The sequence below is a fragment of the Pituophis catenifer genome, unplaced genomic scaffold (genome assembly GCF_029215685.1).
Source record: "Pituophis catenifer annectens isolate HBS135680 unplaced genomic scaffold, rPitCat1.0.hap2 SCAF_2, whole genome shotgun sequence".
NCBI lineage: Eukaryota > Metazoa > Chordata > Lepidosauria > Squamata > Colubridae > Pituophis > Pituophis catenifer.
Genome location: NW_027256882.1, coordinates 85,791,394 through 85,814,153, shown reverse-complemented (window position 1 = coordinate 85,814,153; position 22,760 = coordinate 85,791,394). Strand labels below are relative to the sequence as shown.

At 41.1% G+C, this 22,760-nt stretch overlaps 1 protein-coding gene across 1 annotated transcript in view; it reads right to left on the bottom strand.

The window, feature by feature from the left end:
- The window catches only part of CACNA2D2 (calcium voltage-gated channel auxiliary subunit alpha2delta 2), a 655,759-nt gene that overhangs the window by 104,553 nt on the left and 528,446 nt on the right, over positions 1–22,760 (bottom strand). The window contains exons 9-10 of the mRNA XM_070933719.1: positions 3,982–4,032; positions 1,899–1,998 (exon numbers count right to left, since the gene is read on the bottom strand). Coding sequence (XP_070789820.1) covers positions 1,899–1,998; positions 3,982–4,032 — 151 coding nt within the window. The remainder of the gene's footprint in view (positions 1–1,898; positions 1,999–3,981; positions 4,033–22,760) is intronic.

The window sequence follows — 22,760 nt, the reverse complement described above, 5'->3', positions numbered from 1 at the left end:
AAGGTGACAGAAATGGTAAATTGGGCTGCAGGAGCTGCACGAGGCAGAAGCCAAGGCCTCTGACGGGCATCTCCCTCTCCCCCCACCTCCGTGTTATACAAGGAAACAAATCAGGCAAATAAAGAGCATGGTTGTTTTCGTAGGGCTGATGTGGCATTTTGGTTTGAGATGCTTTCAGCGATCCTAGAGTAGCTATAATTTAACTCCTAGAGGCTGCTAAGTGCAAGAGCAGGCAATAAATGCACCACATCAAATCCAGGATAACAGCTTTGATCATTAACTTCTTTTGCTGCTAGAGAAATACTTATCTTGTTCCTGAGTGGTTAGTTCTTTCATCTTCACTTTCCTGTCCCCTGGACTATCACGCCTGCCACTGATATAGTCGAATTTATATGAGTTAAATAGATTGACTCCAGTATGAATTATAAACCATCATCTTCTCCAAAATTGTACTACAGGTAGTCCTCAACTTACAACAATTCACTCAGTGCCCTTTCAAAGATACAACAGCACTGGAAAAAGTGTATGATCATTTTTCACACTTGTGACCGTTGCAGCATCCCCATGGTTACATGATTTACATTTGGATGCTTGGCAACTGATTTATATTGCTGTGTTCAGGAGTTATGTGATCACCTTTTGTGACCGTTTGCAACCTTCTGACAAGCAAAGTCAATGGGGAAACCACATTCACTTAACAAGCCTGTTACTAATTTAACAACTGCAGTGATTCACTTAACAAATGTGGCAAGGAAAGCCATAAAATGGGACAATCTTACTTAACAAATGTTTCACTTAGCAACATAAATTTTGGGCTCAATTGTGGTCGTAACTCGTGGACTATGTGTATTGTACTATTAACTATTAGGATTGAAATTAATTGACAAAAGCAATAATCTACACTGGTAATGGATTCTCAAGTATTTACAGTATGTGTTGTGGTGCAGTTGTTATTCCAATGTAAATGATTATATATCATTGTATATTATTACAATTGCAGTATTTGACACTCTTTCAGTCCAATGTTCTAGATGAGGATGGACTGGATTGTAGGAAAAATGTGCTGCAAAATCCAGAGAAGTGCAAAATCTAACCAAAAAACTTGTCTAACAGTCTGGATTGTGAAAATTGTCAATCTATTTAAATTCAGCTTTCCAACATCCTTAGACAGCAAAGATTTCTTGCAAGTTTTGTTTTTCACTATCTTTAGGCATGTATGAATTGCCACAATTCATCTGATAGTTCCTTATAAACTAGCTTATAAACCTGTAGACTGTGGGCATATCTATTTGTCCTATGTCAGAATAGAGGGATGCTGCTGTGAATTCTAAATATCTACAGTTATAACACATTGGTTACCAATAGGTTGTAGTACAATTTAGTGTCATTCAATCTGCTCTTTCCTAAATTGAGCATGTATTTTTATGTAAGAAAGAATATGTGTGTTTTTTATAGTTATAAGTATATGCATGTACCTATATCTGTAATGTAATTAAGAGAATCTATATATAATAGTGAAATCCATCAATTATTGCCATGGATGACACTACAATGAAGAACATATTAGATTCTGCATCTTACTTCCTTTGTGTGCACAGCACAAATTGTCATATACTCTCTTGGTCTGCATTCCATTTTTTAAAAAATCTGGACTGAGGCATTACTCAGCATTGCATTACCGAAGACATAAAAGCAAATATAGTGAACTTATTGGTTCATAACAAATCTAGTGTTAAAGATGCTATGGGCTACTACAGATTCCACAATGCATATTAGCATTTATTATCGCTTTAATTAGACTTCCCAATCTAGTCGATGCCAATCTAGTGGATGCCATGTTGGTGGACAGCTGCCTCTATCATTGCCCCTTAATTTCCCACCGCAGGCTTGCTACTCACAGAAGCAACATTAACGTAGTCATCATCTGAGAGGGTGTCCAACATATCATAGACTGAGGTCTTCATCAGCTTCAGTGTCAGGCCACTGACGCTACCACTTCTGTAACAGAAAATAAGGTAGAGTTCATTATGCATTTCTTTCATTAAGAGCCTTTCCTTACTTCTAGAAGCATGACATAGCAATATATTTCCTCTACCGTGACCTCATGAGGCAGCCTTCATCTTGCTGCTAACCCATATCTGAGACAGTTTAAGATTGCTCTTAGCTGTTCTAACTTCAAAATGCTTTCCCTCATCAGCAGGCAACAAACTGTAGGAGCTTAACCATGAGTACCTTCTGATCTACTTCAATGCCCATTCTGTCAATCATACTGTCAAGCCACTATGCATTGGGATGAGCTCCCCAGCACTATGGTCCAGTTCAGATTGGTTGGGCATATTCCTCCCCTCAGGTTTCAGACTGTTTCATCAGTGTCCTTGCTTGACAGAAACATTCTTCTGTCTATACCCAGTAGTTTTTAGCAACAGCATTTGATAATTCTTCATTATACTCGAACCCATCCCAGATTCAAAGCTTTTTTTTTTTTTAATCATGTAGGCCGTAGTTTAAAAACTAGTTGATTAGGCAGCACATGCCACTAAATGTACTAGGGACCTGAGTAAATAAGTGTAAAATCAAATGTAGGATCAATAAATGTAGGATCAAATGTTAAGATTCTTCCACTTTTTGTCCCAGGCAGGGCACTTCTGGCATAGTGTGAGAATTAATCCTTTGTTGGAAGAGGTGGAAGGCAAAAGGGGAGATTCCTGGGATCAGCAAATCAATATGGATAGACTTGTGGCTTTAAAAGCTTTCCAGCCTTATTGCTGTTTACTTAGGAATAAGTTATGCCAAATTAAATAGGATTGATTTTCCAGCAAAATGGGTTTTAGCATATGTGCTGATTGCATCTAACCTTCCTTTCATACATATCTGTGCCTTCAAAATCTTGAAGCAATATATCCCAGCTTGACAGCATAGGACTGCAGCCCACTGCTCACTAAATTCCCAAAAGGAATTTAGAGCTGACCTTGAAAGAGCCATTAAGGAGGGACTTAGACAAGGGATTATGCAGTCCAAAGACTGAAGCAAGAACAAAGAAGAAATTTAAAGTAACCCTGTCTTATTTTTGTTTAGTATAAGATGGGAGAGACAAAAACTTGATCAGGCCCAGATTCCTCCCAATGCTCTTTGAACACACCTGGACACTACAAATAGGGTGCAGATTAGTAAGGGAAATAGCAAATTTTAGGCTGTTCCAGCCTTGATGAAAGAATGGCCACTGCTATCTGCTCACTGCTATCTGTGTAGAGCAATATATTTGGGAGAGCATATATTGACTGTGAGGGAAGAAAAGTCACCCACTTGGTCAGCCAGATCAGCCAAATCCACCCTGGTAACTAATGTGAGGAGAGCTGTTGCAGTCAGATTGCCCTCATATCTGAAGCACCAGGTATGTTGCAATTCCTTTCCATGATGATCTTATGCTGTGGAGACAGTCCCTCCTGCCCACTGGGCCTCCAAATTCATTTCAACATTTTTAGCATTTGTTGTTGTTGTTAGTTGTGAAGTCGTGTCCGACCCATCATGACCCCATGGACAATGTTCCTCCAGTCCTTCCTGTCCTCTACCATCCTCTGGAGTCCATTTAAGCTCCTGTCTACTGCTTCAGTGACTCCATCCAGCCACCTCATTCTCTGCCGTCCCTTTCTTATTTTGCCCTCAATCTTTCCCAGCATTAGGCTCTTCTCCACTGAGTCCTGTCTTCTCATTAGGTGGCCAAAGTATTTGAGTTTCATCTTCAGGATCTGACCTTCTAAAGAGCAGTCAAGGTTGATCTCCTCTAGGACTGACCGGTTTGATCGCCTTGCAGTCCAAGGGACTTGCAGGAGTCTTCTCCAGCACCATAGTTCAAAGGCCTCAATTCTTTGATGCTCAGCCTTCCTTATGGTCCAACATAAAATTAGCATTTTACTGGGGCCCAAACAATAAGATATAGTCTGAAAACATGACACGTGGAAAATTGTAGGAAAAAATACTCACACATCCACGATGATCACCATGTCTTTTGGAGAAGAGGCCCCTTGAATGTACCTGCATTAAGCAAAGAGAGAGCTAAAATGAGAATTTGCATTCAATAGACTGTGAGATCTTAGAGAAAGGCTGAAGATATCACTACAGGTCCTGTCTTACTGTTTCCCCCTTACTTTTAAGGGGGAAGTTTTAGGATGAGAGATCTCAACTATTTCATTATTAAGAGAATAAGGTTCTTATTTTAATGTTCTTTTCAAGATTCCACAGCATCTTGGGCTGAGCTGGTTCTGCTAAAAGGATGGACAAAGAATAGCATGGATGTTGGCATAATAATTAGGTGTCAATTCATACAAGCCACATCTATATTTCTGGCCAGTACTGGAAGGCTGAAATGTGACTAGACAGTCTTTTAGTTGGGAAATCCGAACAGCTTAAAAGAACAAATGAAAAAAGACGCTTGTATCCATTTGCTACTTTGATCTACTACTATTTATATGTCTTCTGGGCACACTTCTAGCTATTTTTGTGTGATCAAAATTTTATGAAACAGTTTTTTATAAAAAGGAATACAGGCTAATTTTACATCACTTTTGATTCATTTTTTATTTTATAGTTTTTGGAGTAAAAAGGAAAATCTCTCCTGAGTTGAGCTCCTTCTACATCATTAGCTCACCAATCACCTTTTTTTATTCATTTTGAGATCTTTAGAATCAGTCACTTCCTCTGCTATCTTGTCTTGTGCCCTCCCACCCAATCATGTCATCTAAAACAATCTCTTTCCCTCTGGATAATATTATTTCAGAATGTTGCATTATTCCACCCCCCCCAATTACTTCTGGTTCTTCCATTATTACAATTCAATGATGCATAGCATGCAACTAATAGTAAAGCATGGAATCCTACTTTCAACCAAAGTATGCAATAAGAACTGTATTGCAGTGGTACACCATAAGCACTTCCCCTTCAATACCCCTGGAAAAGGACAGGGTTTGTATCGCAATACCTTTTGCATCACTCTGCCCCTTTTCTATCCTGCAAAAGCTGCTACCCATCCTATAACAGTAAATGAAACGTTCTGATGCATATTTTAGCCCTTTCATTCATAACCAAGGACTAAAAAGTAAAACCAATCTATTCTTTTGTTTGCATTCATTTATCAAATCTACTCTTTTATTTTCATTGCTCCATAGCAATTTATTACATCCTCCTCCTTTCTCTCTTAGCTTCACAGCCTTACAATATAACAGTTTTTCTTTCACTTAATTCATTCGTTAATTCATGCTCTTTACCATGAATTATGTCTAAATGTCTAGGCAAGCTAAGCCAATACAGAGGCTAACTTGAGTTTAGAGACCTTGGTAGGTTAAAGGTTTTGGTTCAGGCGCTGGCATTGGTTTTATTCCTTCACCCTCCATTAGCATACATCATAGCTGAGCAAATTATTCAAACAAGAAACAATGCCATGCCAGTATCTTCATAATTATGATAAAGGGACACATGGTCCTCTTCTTTTTTATGATGTAAGAGCAGCTGAGAGAATCGACTTTCAAAGAGAACAAGGGAAGAGAGAAATAACTTTTCTTCATCATCATAATAGAGACCTTGAAGAAAACAATGCAAACTTGCAATGGTTCCAGAGATACAAATTTACCAAATTGCATAAACCATGGATTGTTGCACTTCATGTTTAAGAACTGTCATACATGAAGATACAATTTTTAATGAATCTTTATATATTCACACACACATGTACACATTCAGGAATGCAAAAATGCAACAGTTGAATTCATTGTCTAGATCAGAGGTGGGGAATGATGGCCCCTTTATGACTTGTGGACTTCAACTCCCAGAATTCAGCATTCTGAGCCAGCATTCTGGGAGTTGAAGTCCACATGTCATAAAAGAGCCATCGTTCCCAACCCCTGATCTAGATCAAACAAGCTCTGGAGAGTAAGCCAGTCAGCAATGCTAGATTGCCTCAAGGATGGGGAATGCACTACAGAGTCATGGTGTTCTGCTGCTGTACCTCCTATTAGAGCTTAAATATTGAATTCTATCATGATTTTTAGTAGTAAAGATTCCACTGACACACATGTATTAAGTTATAATTCTACCTTAAGATTCCTCCTTCCCATATCATTGATTTCAAGGACCAAATGATTTAAAAATGGTAAGAAGACTATTATTATTATTATTATTATTATTATTATTATTATTATTATTATTATTATTATTATTATTATTACTATTATTGTTGTTGTTGTTGTTGTTGTTTAGACTTCTATACTGCTTCATAGTGCTTTACAGCCCTCTCTAAGTGGTTTACAAAGTTTACAAAGTTAGCATATAACATATTGCATATTAGCATATTGCATTAGCATTAGCATATTGCCCCCAACAATCTAGGTCCTCATTTTACCCACCTCAGAAGGATGAAAGGCTGAGTCAACCTTGAGCCGGTGAGATTTGATCTGCTGACCTGCTGAACTAGCAGTCAGCTGAACTAGCTGCAGTACTGCACTCTAACCACTGCGCCACCTCTTTGTAAGCAATAGTGATTATTTTTTAATAATTCCCCTTGTTTTAAAATAATGCATCTTAAACCTAGTTAAATATTATGTTTTTCTCTGTAAATTTCAATAAATAACCTTGGTCTGTCTGTCTGTCTCTCTCGCTTTCTCTCCCCCTCTCTCTCCATAAACTGATTTACCGAGTTAAAGTGTGATAAAATGTAGGGAGGGCAGTAGTGATGGATAGACCCCTGTTTTACAGTATTTCAGACACATGAAATAGTGGGCCAAGCTATTATACAAGTTGTCTTCAATTTACGATCACAATTGAGCCCAAAATTTATGTTGCTAAGTGAGAAATTTGTTAGTTTTGCCCCATTTTATGACTTTTCTTGCCACATTTGTTAAGTGAATCATTGCAGTTCTTAAATTAGTAACAGCTGCTAAGTGAAACTGGTTTCCCGAATCCCTTTGCTTGTCAGAAGGTCACAAAAGAGGATCACATGACCTTGGGGCACTACAACTGTCATAAATGTGAATCAGTTGTCAAGCATCTGAATGTAAATCATGTGACGTTGGGGATTCTGCGATGGTCATAAATGTGAAAAATGGTCATAAGTCACTTTTTTCAGTGCCGTTATAATGTCAAATGGTCACTAAATGAACTGTTGGACTACCTGTACATGCAGTCCAATTTTTTTAAACACAGAGCACTGGCTCTTCATGTTATCAGGAGAAATGGTGATGGCAGGACCTTCTTCAGCACTAATGTATTGAAACACATCTACACCTGCAAGTAGTATATTTCCTCTACAAAGGTCGATTGAAAAGTGTGAGCTCCAGCATCCTGTATCTCATAAGTCTACTTCACTCATGATACTAGGTCATACTGTGGTGAGTTCTTTTGGGCTCAGGATGACACTTGATATCATCCATTACAGCTGAATGTAAAGTCTGAACCATACTGGCATGGCTTGTTCAGCAAAATATGTAGCAGTGTTATGTGTAAATACTGTTATAATAGTCTCTAAGAAAGTCACAAACAGGGAATCAAGATGAAATATTTTCCTGTTGTGACTCCCCATCAATTGTTAATCAAAGTGACACTATTAATAAACGGAAAACTGCTTACAGCCATCATGATAAGAAGTCTTTGACATTGGACTCGCATAGAAGTCATGTTGGTGTCAAAATTTTTGCATCATGATATGATTCACATTATATCACTTGCCCCCATTTGTCCCCCAACTCTGCGAGGACTCTGATTCTCCCAGGAAATTGCTTAACCCCCTTTAAAACTGTCTAAACAAGAGTTATTACCTTAGTATGCCGACTAGGTTTCATATTTGTATGACATGATTAACAACCGTAGTTTACTCTATAAGCCCACTTCTCTTGGTGTGTATGTTATACCGAACAATGGACCCATTATGGATTTGTGCAATGCTCTAGGCTAAAATGTAATTGGCTAATTTGTGGTCAAGGGTTGTTCAAACATAGTCATGATATGAATAGGTACAATGCTTCCCTTTGGAGTTAGACTTTTTTTCTTCTTCACAGAATATTTACAAATGCAATATTGCCCTGTTTCTCGTTCACTATTTTTTTGAAACTGTTCCCGATGCTTCTGATGGTTCAGGATAATGTAACTTCTGCAAACTGGATCTTTTTGCTCCTCTGCTGTGGTACCAGATCATTCATGAACAAGTTAGAAAGCTGCACAGCTAGGATAGACCTATGGGAAATTAACTATTTACATCCTTCAGGGCAAAACCTGTCCATTAGTTCCTAGAGAGCATCTTTTTCTCACCGATTCCTAGGAATACCAGTCCCCTTATCGTAAGACTGCTCGAAATAAGAAAGTAAAAAGGGTGGTTGGGATTGGGAAAATTAATAGGTCCCCTGCTAAACAAAATCCATAAACATAACGATCAATTAGGGCAAGTATCCACAGACTATTAATGATGTAGCCTGACTTCCCTCCGAAGTACATTACTCTACTGAGTCTCATTGAAAAGGCTGCTCCAATTTGCATGTGCGTGCACACACACAGACATATATTCTGCCTGCTTTCAGTAGTTTTCTTTCTGTTCAGTTCTGTATCATCTTCCCCAGTTAAACCCCTCCTCTGGGCAATAAGCAGAGTGTGCGTGTGAATGCAATAGAGTGGGGTGACAATCAGGAACGTTGGCTCTAGGGGACACATTTTTCCTTTTGATGTTTGCAAGAAACTGACAACCCAAGAATGGATTTTGTAGCTCTTTCACACACACTGGTTCATTCAGCTCATTCCTCTTTTTACAGCTTCCTCATTTTTATGTGACAGGAGACACCCTCTGGAAAGTTGCTCATGAACCGATAAGCAGAGTGCTTGCCTGCCAAGCTGAGTTATTCCCCACTAGAGTGCAAAAATGTGCAAAAAGTATTTAAAAAATCAGTTGCTTCCGCAGAAACCAGACACCTAGAAACGTCTGTCTGCTGTCTGCATCTCTCCATCTATCTATCTATATCTATCTATCTATCTATCTATCTATCTATCTATCTATCTATCTATCTATCTATCATCTATCTATCCATCCATCCATCCACCCACCCAACATTTCAAAATGTGTAATATACCCCATAAGCTACTTTCTTTTCCCAGAGCTTCTCCTCCAGTTCCTGATATAATGCATTACAGTTTCTATCATCATACAGTCAATGTGATGCTTATTTGTGGAAAAAAAATATATATCACAGAAGTTGGACTCCACACTTTGAAATGTCAGTGAAATATTTTCAAAAATCCCATATGGCATGGGATTACCCAACTAGTAATCCCTCAGTTTGCAAGAACAATACTTTTTGCTCCTAAGACATTACTTTGGACTACTCTGTACGAAGTATATATCAGAAATATATCATCATAGATGAGCTATAATTCTTCAGATATACGGAATCATAAAAGCTGACCCAAATCTACCTAATATCTTCATATCACTGTTTTGTCAATCATTATTAGTTGAGCCAGAGGGTGTCAAAGGATGATCATCTTTTAACAATTGAGAAAATTAAATATACTTTGATAGTACAGAAGCCTATGAAGGGAACAGTATAGGTCATGAGAGCATCAATAACTTCAGGGGGGCGTCTGTGTCTACCTGTTTTTATGTATTGGACACAAGAAAGGAAAATAATTTAGGAGAAAAGAAGGGCTCCACCCTCACAAAGCTACCTGCATATTATCTACTGTTTGGGAGCTATGTTTAGTTTATGGTTTGATAGATGACTAAGAGCGTGCAAAAAGAAAATTGTGGCGTGGAAAGTGCCACTTAGCTCTGCTAAAAATTCATTGTGATGTTAAACTGTAAATAAAGCTAATGTTTCCTCTTATGTCTACATAAAGTCTGATACTTTCCTCAAAGAAGCTAGAGGGAGATTTGATGGCACGAGCTGGCTCAAACAGGATCAGTCCCAGCATGAATTAATTAGTGCTTAATTACTATCAATTATTCAGCATTACTGGGAATTGCTTGTAAATGGACAGCCTTTGATTGCTAATCCCAATTACTAATGTTATCTAATTGGAAGTGATTATATTTTCTTTGGGGGTGATGCTGAGCTTTATGCCTCATGTGCAGCAAAGAAACACTCTGCCTTCTTCTCATGCATTAGGGTATGTTGTGCAAAGGGAAGGAGATGACTCCACTGCAATATCTCTGCCTTGTCTTCTAGGACCAGAATGTAATCTTGCAGCCACTGGTTTACAGTGAAGTGCCCTTCAAAGTAGACTTGAACTTGGAAGTTCAAGTCTACTTTGAAGGGCAGTTCACTGTAAACCAGTGTTTCTCAACCTTGGAAGCTTGAAGATGGGTGGACTTCAACTCCCAGAATCCCCCAGCCAGTAGCACTGGTTGGGGGATTCTGGGAGTTGAAGTCCACCCATCTTCAAGCTTCCAAGGTTGAGAAACACTGCTGTAAACCATCTGGAGTCTTTAGAATTTGAGTATATAAACACCTCTATAAAGTAACAAATAGCAGCTAAAGTTCAGAACTGAACTCTCTGAAGTTTTTAAGCATTTACTATTAGCTCCGGTGATGTTACTTGGAAGGTCTGCCAGATGGAGAACAGTAACTACCCTCATCTCAGTTACCACATAAAGTACAACCTGAGCCATCCATGCAATGCCCATTGGCTGTCTTTGCATGTTACATGCGTGTTTTATGTTTGTTTTAGCTACACTTTGCTGAGCCTGTCAGAAACAAGCTGAAGTTAGAAACTGCAGAAGAGTATAAGAGCATCCTCTTGTGGAGCAAATTTCAGGTTTGTTTTCTTTCAGTTCTAGCTTTGCTCATCACACAGTTCTATAGATCGGTTAGGGTTTGAGTGAGCCACAAACTGACCAGGAATAGATTAGAAATGAAATTCAATGGCTTACCACTAAGGCTAGTTCAGGACTTCCAGGTTCTAGTCCAACATTTTTAACTATTGCCCTGCACTGGTACGTCGTGTAACAGATAGTAGCAAGGAGAGTTGTTTTTATCTCTTTGTTCCCATCTAGTGATGAGACTAGACTCTCACTTATCTGAAATGGTATAGGTTCTCCTGCTTGAGCAAGGGGCTGGACTAGAAGACCCCCAAGGTCCCTTCCAGCTCCATTTCATTCCATCCCATTCCAGTTGTCATCCAGATGTTTATACCTCAGATATGGTGCCTTGATATTATTGCTTACTACAAACTCAGCCAGAGTTACTTTGTTTGTGATTTCTTTCTCCTTTTCATGGATAGAAACAGCATATATTGGCCTCTACCATACACTATCTCATGGGTGGGCACCACAAGGGTTTCAATGTAATTTAATGCAGGCTTCACACTAGTTTTATAACTACCTTCTGTAGTTTAAATACTGGGAAACAGATCTGTCGCCAGAAGGAAAGGGTGAGAGCAAACACTATCCAAAGGAAGGTAGTTGATTTCTCCATTGCCTCAAATCCTTCCCTACGTGGTTGGAGACCCGATAAGAAATCATAATGACTCGCCAGATGACACTATAGTGAAGCCTTGCTAATTTGAAAATTTAATCTTCCCCTATGTTTTTTTTTTTTTAAAAAAAAAATCTGGAAATAAGCATTACATTCTAATGGGCTTGGTTTCCTTTTTGTGCCTAACAATCTGGGCTTTTACGAGAGGAAAGTTACTGTTTGCCCACTTGTTTGCCTGAGCTAGCTGGGTTAGGCAAGGCAGTCCAAATTTAGTAATCCTTGTAGGCCAGCATCAGTGGTTTTGAAGAAGACGGCAGCATGCCACTATGGCAAGCGGAGGCATAAGTAAAAGGGACACATTTAATTCATTTTACTCCCTGAATAAAATAAACCTGGGATGGAAAGGAAGAATGCAGCAATCACTTACTGGCTGGCATCTGGAAACTCAATTGTCTCCCAGTTCTTTGTGCTTAGCTGTCGCTCCTAAAGAGCTTGTGTTGGTTTTCTGGCAATTTTCTGAAGTTAAAAAAAAAAAAAAAAGCTCTATCCTGTTAGCATTCCAATTTCCCAAAAGATCTAAAATGGTTAGAACAGCCTGGAGCAATACTGAGTAGGCTGTAAATTGAAGTCAAAAGGGTTTAGTGGTAGAAAAGCTGGTTGTCTGAAAGCCCCCTTTACTCGCTCCATATATTTTAACTGGAAGCCATTGCAATGGTCATCTGAACTCTCAGTGTGAGGAATCAACTTTTCTCTGGTGCCTGGGGAAGATAAAAACAGATTTAAAAAAACCAATTTCATCAGAAAGCAGCAAGCTTTATTATGTTTTCTTGTGTGGGTACTATGCTTCAGGGAAAAGAAAGCTATTTCTAAATTATTTATTGCAGAGAAAGCTGTGTTAAACCAAACCGACCTCACAAAACTGATCTGACTGAATTAAGCTTGTTCACATTAGCTCAGCCCTTAAATCAGTTTAATCTACCTGAGTTGTCCCCAGTTCAGTTCAAGCAATCATCTTGCACGACGGCTCTCTTCTCATGACTTTTGTTGCACAGCTTCTCCTTCTGGTTATCTCAACCATGGTAGTGCGAGAACCTTTATAAAGCCCTATGAACCACTGTTGCTTCCAACACCCAACTAGTAAACTTCCTGTAGAATACATTTGGACTGCTATTGCCAAACTGAATCTGTCTTAACCACCTTATAGAGGTAAGCTCCTTCCTTGGAAATATTAAAGTGATTGGAAGGAAAGACAGATCCTGATGAAAGTTCAACAAACCAAATCTGATCCTATGCTAAGAGGGAAGAATGAGATTCAAGCATATGATGGAAGAGAAAGATCAGTGTACTATGCAACAGAGAAATGCTCATTTGCAAGAAAGGGAAAGCAGTGGAAACTATTGGAAGGTGATTTGTCCTTCCATTAAAGTCCTTCTTCCTCATCTAAGCCCCCTCTTTGAACAAAATGTCCCATTTGGGAGACAGCTAGTCCTATAACAGCAGAGGTAGTCTTCAATGACATATTATTTCTATTCTTGAATGAAAAAAAGGCAAAAATCCTATCCATTTCTTTTCTTTTCTTGAAAAAAAAAGTTATTGTAGTGAAGGAGAGAAAGAGGGAGAGACAATGGCCACGAGGGGAAATTTCCAATAGAGAAAATAAAGAGAATAAAGGCTTATTCCACAATGGGAATGGAGCAGGGGTGGGTTCCACTTACCTTTACTACCAGTTCGCAATGGGAGTGCCTGCGCATGTGCAGATTGTCAGTGATGACATCAGGGTAGGTGGGCAGAGCTTTCCGCCGCCATTACTACCGGTTCGCAAGAACCAGACCGAACTGGGAGCAACCCACCACTGGAATGGAGTGGGCAGAGGAATTTCAAGTGCTGACCCAGAGAAATTCAGCTATACGCTACAACATTTGCTTCTTTCAGAAGAGAGAAGGCTCTCTTTTGCTGGCAATCAGCTCCCTCACTTAGCAAGCTCTCTGCAAAAAGACCTAATATTACTTTTCTCTCTAATCCATCCCTCTAATCCACAAGTGAGGAAAGTTAATAATGAATATGCAGCAATTGTCAACAATTAACTGGAATGTTGCGGTCATTAATTTTTTGCCAAAGAAAACCCAATCATTCAGAGTGCACACTGCCACTCAGCCCTATTTGTCAAGAGGTGACACAGCATGGCTGAAAGTATAATTGCCCATCTGTCCAGCTAATATTTGAGGAGGAAAAAAGCCCCCACAAGTGAATGTACAGTAGAGAGAAAACCCATCAACACCTGCCGATTCTACATCTTGTTGGAGTAACTTATCATTGAATACATATTGCCTATGCTCTGCATGGGTCAACATCTAGGTAAAATTAATTAATTAATTAATTAATTAATTAATTATTTCAATCTCTATAGCCACCCATCTTAAATAAGTGACTCCGGGTTGCAAACAATCATAAAAATTAAAAGCATTTACAACATAGCACAAAATGAAATAAAGACCCAGATAGAAAGCCAGGTCTTGAAGGCCTTAAGACCGGCTAACAGGCTCAGGCTCAGGCTCATCCTCAACTCTGAAGGGAGAATGTTCCAGAAGGCTATACCAGAGAAGACATATCTCCTAGGCCCTAAGACAGTGACCAGCTGACATTCCTTACCTGATGGAACCCATAGCCTGTCCAACTTGCCAGACCAAATTGGGCATGTAGAAAGCAGTTGATGAAGACAATCCTCAGGTAATCTGATTCTAAAGCCATGAAAGGTTTTAAAGGTGACAACTAGCATCTTGAATTGCACCCAGAAACACACAAGTAACCAATGCAATTCATGCAGTAGTGGTGTTACATATGTCAAATTTCTAATACCATCCACTACCTGTGCAGTCACATTTTGTACCAGTTGAAACTTCTGAATGTTTTTCAAGGGCAGCCCTATGTAGAGCACATTGCAATAATCCAAACAAGAGATCACGACTGACTGTGAGCCGAGACGCTTGGTCCAGTAATGAGTGCAATTGGTGCACAACCCAAAGTTTACAAAGGCTCTCCTAGCTATGGCTGCCACCTAACCTAGCAGGAGCCATGAGTCCAGAAAGACACCAAGATTATGCAGGAGGCCCAAATATTTAGAGTCACTCACTTTTGTCTGGATTGAGTTGAAGCCCATTGCCCTTTATGCAGGCCCCTATTGCCTCCAGGCACTGGGACAGGATATCAGTGGTATTTCTCAGGCGGCTCAGGATGAAAACATAAAACTTGATATCAACAACACATTGATGATATCTCACACCAACTATCAGATGATCCCACTCAGAAGTTTCAAGTAGATGTTGAACAGGAGAGGAAAGAGAACCAAGGCACCCCACAAGGTAAGGACTGTAGGCTGGATTTTTGCCTCCTATCAACACCAACTGGAACTGATCCCAGAGGAAGGATACAGTACTATCCAAACTGCCGAAGCCACTCCAGACAGATACCATGATTGGTGGCATTGATGGATGCAGAGAGGTGAAGAAGAGCAAGGACCATTCCACTCTCTCCAGTGGTCAATGTGGTTTCAATGCCATAATCCAGCCTGAACCCTGACTGAAAAAATCCAGGATTTTTTGAAGCTGCCATGCAACCACAATCCTTCTTACAAAAGAAAGGTTCAGAATGGATAAAAATTATCCAGCAATGACCCCTTGACAACCAACTATTAACAGTAAAGGAACCAACACTCAAAGCTATATCACAGACTAGCTTCAGGTAGAGTAGCAATGAAAAGATTTGGAAAAGATGTGTAGATACAGGGATATATCCATACCCACAAAGATCAGAATCATGCAGGCAATGTTTTTTTTTTCCTGTAATATTGCGTGGAAATAAAAGCTACACTATGAAGAAGCAGAATAGAAAGAGTATTCAATTGCTTTTGAACTTTGGTATGGGAGAAGACTCCCGAGAATACCACGGACAACTGAGAAAATAAACAAATGAACCATAGAAAACTCAGCCCAGAATTCTTCCACAAGGCACAAATGACCAGATTCAAATTTCATATTCTGACATATTATGCAAATGCCTAGATATTTGGAAAAGGCTGTAATGCTGGCAAAGGTGAAAGGAAAAAGAAGAGGACATCTAGCAGCATGGTGGAAGAACTCTTTTGTTGAAAGACCTGAAGAGCCAGGTTGGGGACAGATCACTGTGGAGAAAATCCATTTGTCTGGTCATTAAGAATCAACACCAAATTGATGGCACATCATCATTAAATAAATATGCTTTAAAATAATTGATCATCAACCCGGCCAGGGAAGAGGTGTCCCTGTATTTACTTTTAAGCAGAACCTAGCATTATGAACTGCTAGAGCACATGAAATCATGGGAGGTGTAGGACAATTAACCCCAGCCAACTCACCATGGCCAACTTGTTGCAGGAAAAAAGTTGCATAATATCCAAGAAATGATGGAATAGAACAATTAAAGGATGCAAAAGGAGGGACAAAATAAAATGTGAATGACAAAAATTAAAATGATTTTAAAATGATTTTAAATAATTAAATAAAATTGTTGATTTGTTGAATTGGCCACGGCAAGTTGGCTGTGGTGAGTTGTTCCATTCTGATCATGGGAACCTACTCTTAACTCAGATTATATGTCTGGACCTTCCAGTGGAATTTATTGACCTAGGAAAAAGCATGCTATATGTAATGCACCCATTATAACTCTTTTTATGTTCTAGAAACTATATCTTAAAATATCTTTATTGTATCATATCAGGAAGGCCTTGAAAATGAAATCTGCATTATGCTATCTTTGCCAAAACTCTTCTACAAAACCTTTAGGGAATTGTTGCTCCATACATTATTATTTGATTTTTTCCCCATTTAAAAATGGATGTATAATTTGAATTATAGACCACAGTGAAAGTATAGGTTTGAAGATATTTATTTATAGCTCTTTAGTGTCAGCCTTTTCAATGCACTGTTTGAAGCATTTTCTTAAAAGTAAGAAGCTTAGGAAAAAGAAATAAACCTAGAGTGAAAATTGAACGGAAGGATGTCAGCCTGTACTCTTTAGCCTACCCTACAGATTCATTTCTTACAATTTCCTTATGTAGCAATTTCCTTATGTCTCCTCTCTAATGGAGACTTTTGCCCATCATGGATAGTTATGGTCAATCTAGTTTTGCAATGCTAAGATAAATGCACGACCGACATGTAACTCTCTCTTGTAAGGGTCAATTTATATTTTGAGTAAAATAGAAAGAATTTGCTTCTTTCATAATACTTTGGACATTTGGTTCTGGATAGCTGAAGGTGTTATGAGCTTAGATGATCGTAGATATAGTTTACTATCTTAATTAAAAATGATGATAAACAGAAGCCTCTTTGTTCATATTTAAGTAATTTCAGGTTGACATCTTTGGAAGTTGGACTGGACATGAACCCATTAAGGACTATTATGAGGTCAAAATGGAAAAAGGCTAAGTTTTTGTGAAAGTCTCCTTCAGTCCACTCTATAAACCGCTTAGAGAGTGCTGTAAAACACTATGAAGCAGTATATAAGTTTAAGTGCTGTTGCTATTGCCATGCATTCCATTACAGTGGTGGAGTTCCCCAGATTTATGGTTTTAGGGGATTTCAATTTACTTTTCATGGGAGTGGATTTGGAGTTAGCTCAGGAGTTCTTGACTGCTGACAGCCATGGCAGAGTTTACCCCTGTTATCTGGGAATAGTTTGAACCTATTGGGCCTGAGGAAGTGCACAGGCTTCTTATGACTATGAGCCTGGCCATCTGCTCTCTAGATCCATGCACTTTCTGGCTAACAAAAACCACCAGGAAGATATTATGTGTTGGGGCTCTAGTAGTGATAAATTCTTCCATGAGTGAGGGAGTTTTTCTCTACCCCTAAAAGAGGTGCTGATCTGTCCCTTCCTCAAGAAATCATTGCTGGATTCCACCATAGTGGAAATTTTTGTCCTGTATATAATCTCCCTTTTTTTGGGGAGAAGGCAATTGAGAAGCTGGTCACACAGCAGCTTCAGATGATTCAGGATGAAGTAGGTTATATGGCTCCCTTTCAGTCAGGCCTGGACATGCAGCAGAAATAGCATTTCTTACACTTTTGAGTGACTTAGTTTAGTTTAGTTTAGTTTAGTTTATTATATTTATATACCGCCCTTCTCCCGAGGGACTCAGGGCGGTGAACAGCCATGGTAAAAACAATGTACAACAAAAATTAAAAGCTTATTAAAATAATTCAATCATTCGGCCAAGTTTAAAACATCCAACTAAAATCATTTTAAAACCCCTATCAAAACCCAGTTTAAAAAACCTTTATCCTGTCAGACCAGCTTGCTGGAATTATAGGGTCTTCAGAGCACGACGGAAGGCACGGAGGTCGGGGATCCTTCGTATGTCCGGGGGCAGTTCATTCCATAGGGCCGGGCCCCCCACAGAGAAGGCTCTCCTCCTAGGGGTCGCCAGCCTACACTGTTTGGCTGACGGCACCCTGAGGAGGCCCTCTCTGTGGGAGCATATTGGTCGGTGGGAGGCAATCGGTGGCAGAATGCAGTCCTGTAGGTAACCAGGTCCTAAACCATGGAGCGCTTTAAAGGTGGGAACCAACACCTTGAAGCGCACCCGGAAGACCACTGGGAGCCAGTGCAGCTCGCGCAAGATGGGTGTTACATGGGAGCGACGAGTCGCCCCCATTATTACTCGCGCAGCTGCATTCTGGACTAGCTGGAGCCTCTGGGTGCTCCTCAAGGGGAGCCCCATGTAGAGAGCATTACAATAATCCAGCCGGGAAGTGACGGGGGCGTGAGTGACTGTGCGCAGGGCGTCCCGATCCAGAAAGGGACGCAACTGGGAGATCAGGCGAACCTGATAAAAAGCCCCCCTGGCCACGGCCGTCTTATGATCCTCCAAGGACAGCCATGAGTCCAGGAAGACGTCCAAGTTGCGAGTTCTCTCTGGGGGGGTAAGATCTCATCCCCAATAGCCAGCGATGGTGTCAGCTGGCTATATCGGGCCGTCAGGAGCCACAGCCATTCAGTCTTGGAGGGGTTGAGTCTGAGCCGGTTCCTCCCCATCCAGATCCGCATGGCCTCCAGGCAATGGGACATCACGTCAAGGGCATCATTGGGGTGGCCTGGGGTTGAAATGTACAACTGCGTGTCATCAGCATACAGTTGACACTTCATCCCAAAGCCACGGATGATCTCACCCAGCGGCTTCATATAAATGTTAAACAGAAGGGGCGAGAGGACTGACCCTTGCAGCACCCCACAAGTGAGGAACCTTGAGGTCGACCTCTGCCCCCCCGTCAACGCAAACTACATACGGTCAGAGAGGAAGGAGGAGAACCACAGTAGCACGGTGCCCCCTACTCCCACCCCCTCTAGCCGATGCAGCATGATACCATGATTGATGGTATCAAAAGCCGCTGAGAGATCTAGGAGGACCAGGACAGAGGAGCAACCCCTGTCCCGGGCCCTCCAGAGATCATCAACCAATGCGATCAATGCCGTTTCTGTGCTGTAACCCGCCCTGAAGCTCGACTGGCACGGATCTAGATAGACTTCTGGTGGGAGTGGGATAGAGGTTGTGCATCCATCCTCACCCTGCTTAACCTCTCAATGGCCTTCAATATATCGACTATGGTATCCTTCTGGACCAGCTCCAGGGATTGGGGGGTGGGTGGCACTATATTATGCTGGCTCTTTTTCTTTCTCTGAGTCCATTTCCAGATGGTGATAATTGGAGAGGAGAGATTTCCACCTTCAGTCCCTTTACTGCAGGATTTTAAGGGGGTTTCCTATTTAACATCTCCATGAAACCACTGATTGACACCATCTGTTCTGTATATTCTGCCCCTGGCAACTTAAGCAGTGTTATTGATGTCCTATCATAGTACCTGGAGACTCTGGGGACTTTTATGTGGACAACAGGCTTCAGTTGAACCTAGTGGTGAAATCCAATTTTTTTTACTACTGGTTCTGTGCATGTGGCTTGGTGGGCATGGTGTGGCTTGGTGGGCGTGGCAGGGGAAGGATACTGCAAAATCTCCCTTCTGTCCCCACTCTGGGGCCAGCCAGAGGTAGTATTTGCCTGTTCTCCAAACTAATCAAAATTTCCGCTACCGGTTCTCCAGAACCTGTCAGAACCTGCTGGATTTCACCCCGGTTGAACCCTGTCAAGAGTGAGTGACCTTGGGTTTTGGGTCCTCCAAATCAGGGGTTATGCCATTCTTGGACTTTGTTGTGACTCCGACCCCATCTTATCGGAGGGAGAAGACTCCGAAAGTGAAGGAGAGGAGTTGGCAAGGCCTCCCTCTCCAGGACCCTCCTCTCTGGCAATGCCTCAGGTGTCTTCCAAAGGAGAAGAGATAGGCCAGGAGCCAGGCATTTCTGAGCAGCCACAGTTAGACAGCGACGGAGATAAGTCTTGGCTTGATCCCTGACAGCGTCGGAAAGACAAGCACGCATAGCAGAGAAGGAGGCGTGTCAGAGATTAAGCTGAGTCACTGGACCACATCCCACAGGGGATAAAAGGGGTTGTGGTGGCCATTCAGGCTTTGTGACGGACAAAACGGAAAGCTAGCAAGTCATTCTGCATTTCTGGAACTTTGTTATATGCTCTGCTTGGATTGATTTTTGGACTGGACTTGACTATTCTTTGGCTTTTGTGGACTTACTTTGATGTTTTCGGTTGGAGGAGATAAACCTTCCTTTGTAAGTAAAAACTTTTGGCAAGCAGCCACTGGGTTGCTGCCAATTCTGTTATCAAAGGAAATTCTTGTCTGCTGGTTTATTTTAACTCTTGGTTGACTGCTGGTGTGCGTGTGTGAGACGGGGACAGAACAGACTAAATGGGATTGAACTGTCCCAAACAGAGCCAATGTGCAACTTGGGGTGGGGGGTGGGGGGTGTTCTCCTACATTCACAACTCCTGCTTGAGCAGCAAGTGGATGTGGGTCGCCAGAAGGACTTTTGCATAGCATTATGTTATGTGCCAGTCTGCCCACTCCTGGACCAAAAGGCTCTGCTCAGTATGCTCAGTCATACATGGCCTAGTTACCTCCTGAATGGACTGCTGCAATATAGTCTGCATAGGGCTTCACTTGAAGAGTTTCCGTCAGCTTCAGCAGCTGGAAAACGCAGTGATGCAGGCAGTGATGTGTGTCGTTAGAATGGTACATGTTACACCTCTGTTCCGTGAACTGTATGGTTGCCAGTTTTCTTTTGGGTCTAATTCAAGTTGCTGATTTTGACCTTTAAAGCCCTTCATGCCCTAGGGATGGATTATTTGAGGGAATACCTCTCCCAATTATATTTGACCATCCCATCAGATCTGGCAGAAGCGGCATGCTGCCAGTCCCATCTGTGAAAAAAATTCAGCTGGTGGCACCCAAAAGGTGGGCATTTTCTTCCATGGAACCCACCTTGTGGAACATCATCTTGCCCCCCCCCCCACTCCCCAAGGTGAGATTGGTTCCATCCTTGACAGCCTTCCAAAGGCCCCTTAAAACACAGCGGTGTCAGCAGGTCTGGAGATCTCAAGGCCAGAATAAGTTGACAAAATGGTTGCATTGTTTTTAACATCAATTCACTACGGTTAATAAAAAAATATTGCTGATGCTTTTTTTTAATGTAGTTTTTAAAATTTGGATATTATTGTTTTTATTGCAAGCTAGCTAGAGTCACTTTATTGTGAAGGAGGTGGCTATATAAATGTCAAAAATGAAGAAACAAATAAATGGAATACTTTACTGTTCTTTCTTTTTGCTATCCAGCTAGGACTTCCTGCTCAAGACTGTCTGCCCCCTTCCTATTTTTGCAGGCTACTGATGCTTGTTTGAACAAGAAATGTAGTCTCTCAGGTGAGAGAAAAAGCAGATAGTACAAGGAGCACTAATCATCTCTTGCTGCTCTTACAAACAGGCCTTTTTAGGCACAGGCAAAATGAAGTGTCGAAAAGGAGGCTGTTTACCTTCCATTTGCAAAGCAAAGGCACTATAATTTCCTTTCTGCGTCTCTGTGTGTGTACTATGTCTGTAGGAGTCCGGTCCTCTTTCCCCAATATACACAAGCTTCAAAATAGATAGAGGAAAATTAAATCCGAAGCACTCTGCACTTGCCCAGGCAATAATTAGCATTGCCAAACCAGCGCCTTTACCTGGGCTAATCCTAACGGATTAAATCACACTTAAACTTGCTGGGTGGCTAAATTGATGATTGCAGCTTTCACTGAAATGCAACCTGTCATCATGCGAGGTATTTCTCTCTCTGTCCTTCTAGCTCCGTCTTTGAGAAGTGTTTGTTTTTCTCTTTTTCTCTCCCTGCCACCGCCTAAGGTGGAAAGCCCCAATCCGAGCTGCCTGCAAAATAAGACAAAATTTACAATTGCAACTTTCTTGCGAAAGGGCGGAGGATTCCTGCCTCTTTTATCTGTATCTGAGGTTATCATCTCTCCATCTCTCCTGCCTTGGCTCCTTCTTTTCTCCCGAGACACAACGGGAGGGAGGGGAAGAAGTCGAAGCAGATGAGAGCTGTAGCTCGGATGCCCCTGTCTGTGTTATTGTATCCATTTTCCAATGGCAACGATGTGTGAAATGAAAATTGGACAGAGCTGGCTGCTCACAGACCTGGAATTTCATACAGACTAGTGGAGGGAAGGAGGGAGGAGAGAGACAGAGAGATGTCAGGAAGGACTAGTGGAGGGAAGGAGGGAGGAGAGAGACAGAGAGATGTCTGGATGGCTGCACGCACCCATGGCCTGAGTAAGCCCTACTTCAGTTTAATAGACCCTTGGAGTGGAAGTACCGGGCTCATTTACATTTCATTACTCCAAATGCTCTGCTAGCTCAAGATATTTGAGAGCATTTACAGAAGCAGAAAAGTTGAAGAGAAACCCAGAAGGGTTGTGGATTCCCTCCCTTCTCTAATTCCTTTTGCTACATTCTAGCAGCCATTTTATAAGCATCTCCTTATAGGAAATGCTGCCCTGCGTGACACAGATTTTCTCTCATGTGTGATCTATTCCCTGCCATTTTTACTGCCACAAAGACTATAAAGACTGGGGTAGAACATGGTGTGTGTGTGTGTGTGTATGTGTGTGTATGTGTTTGTGTGTATATGTCAGTTGCAATGTTATGCAGAAATAGGTTATAATAGAATAACAGAATAACAGAGTTGGAAGTGACTTTGAAGGTTTTCTAGTCCAACCCCCTGCATAAGCAGAAGACCCTGTACCACTCCAGACAGGTGGCTGTCCATTCTCTTCTTAAAAGCCTCCAGTGATGGAGCACCCACAACTTCTGAAGGCAAGCCGTTCCA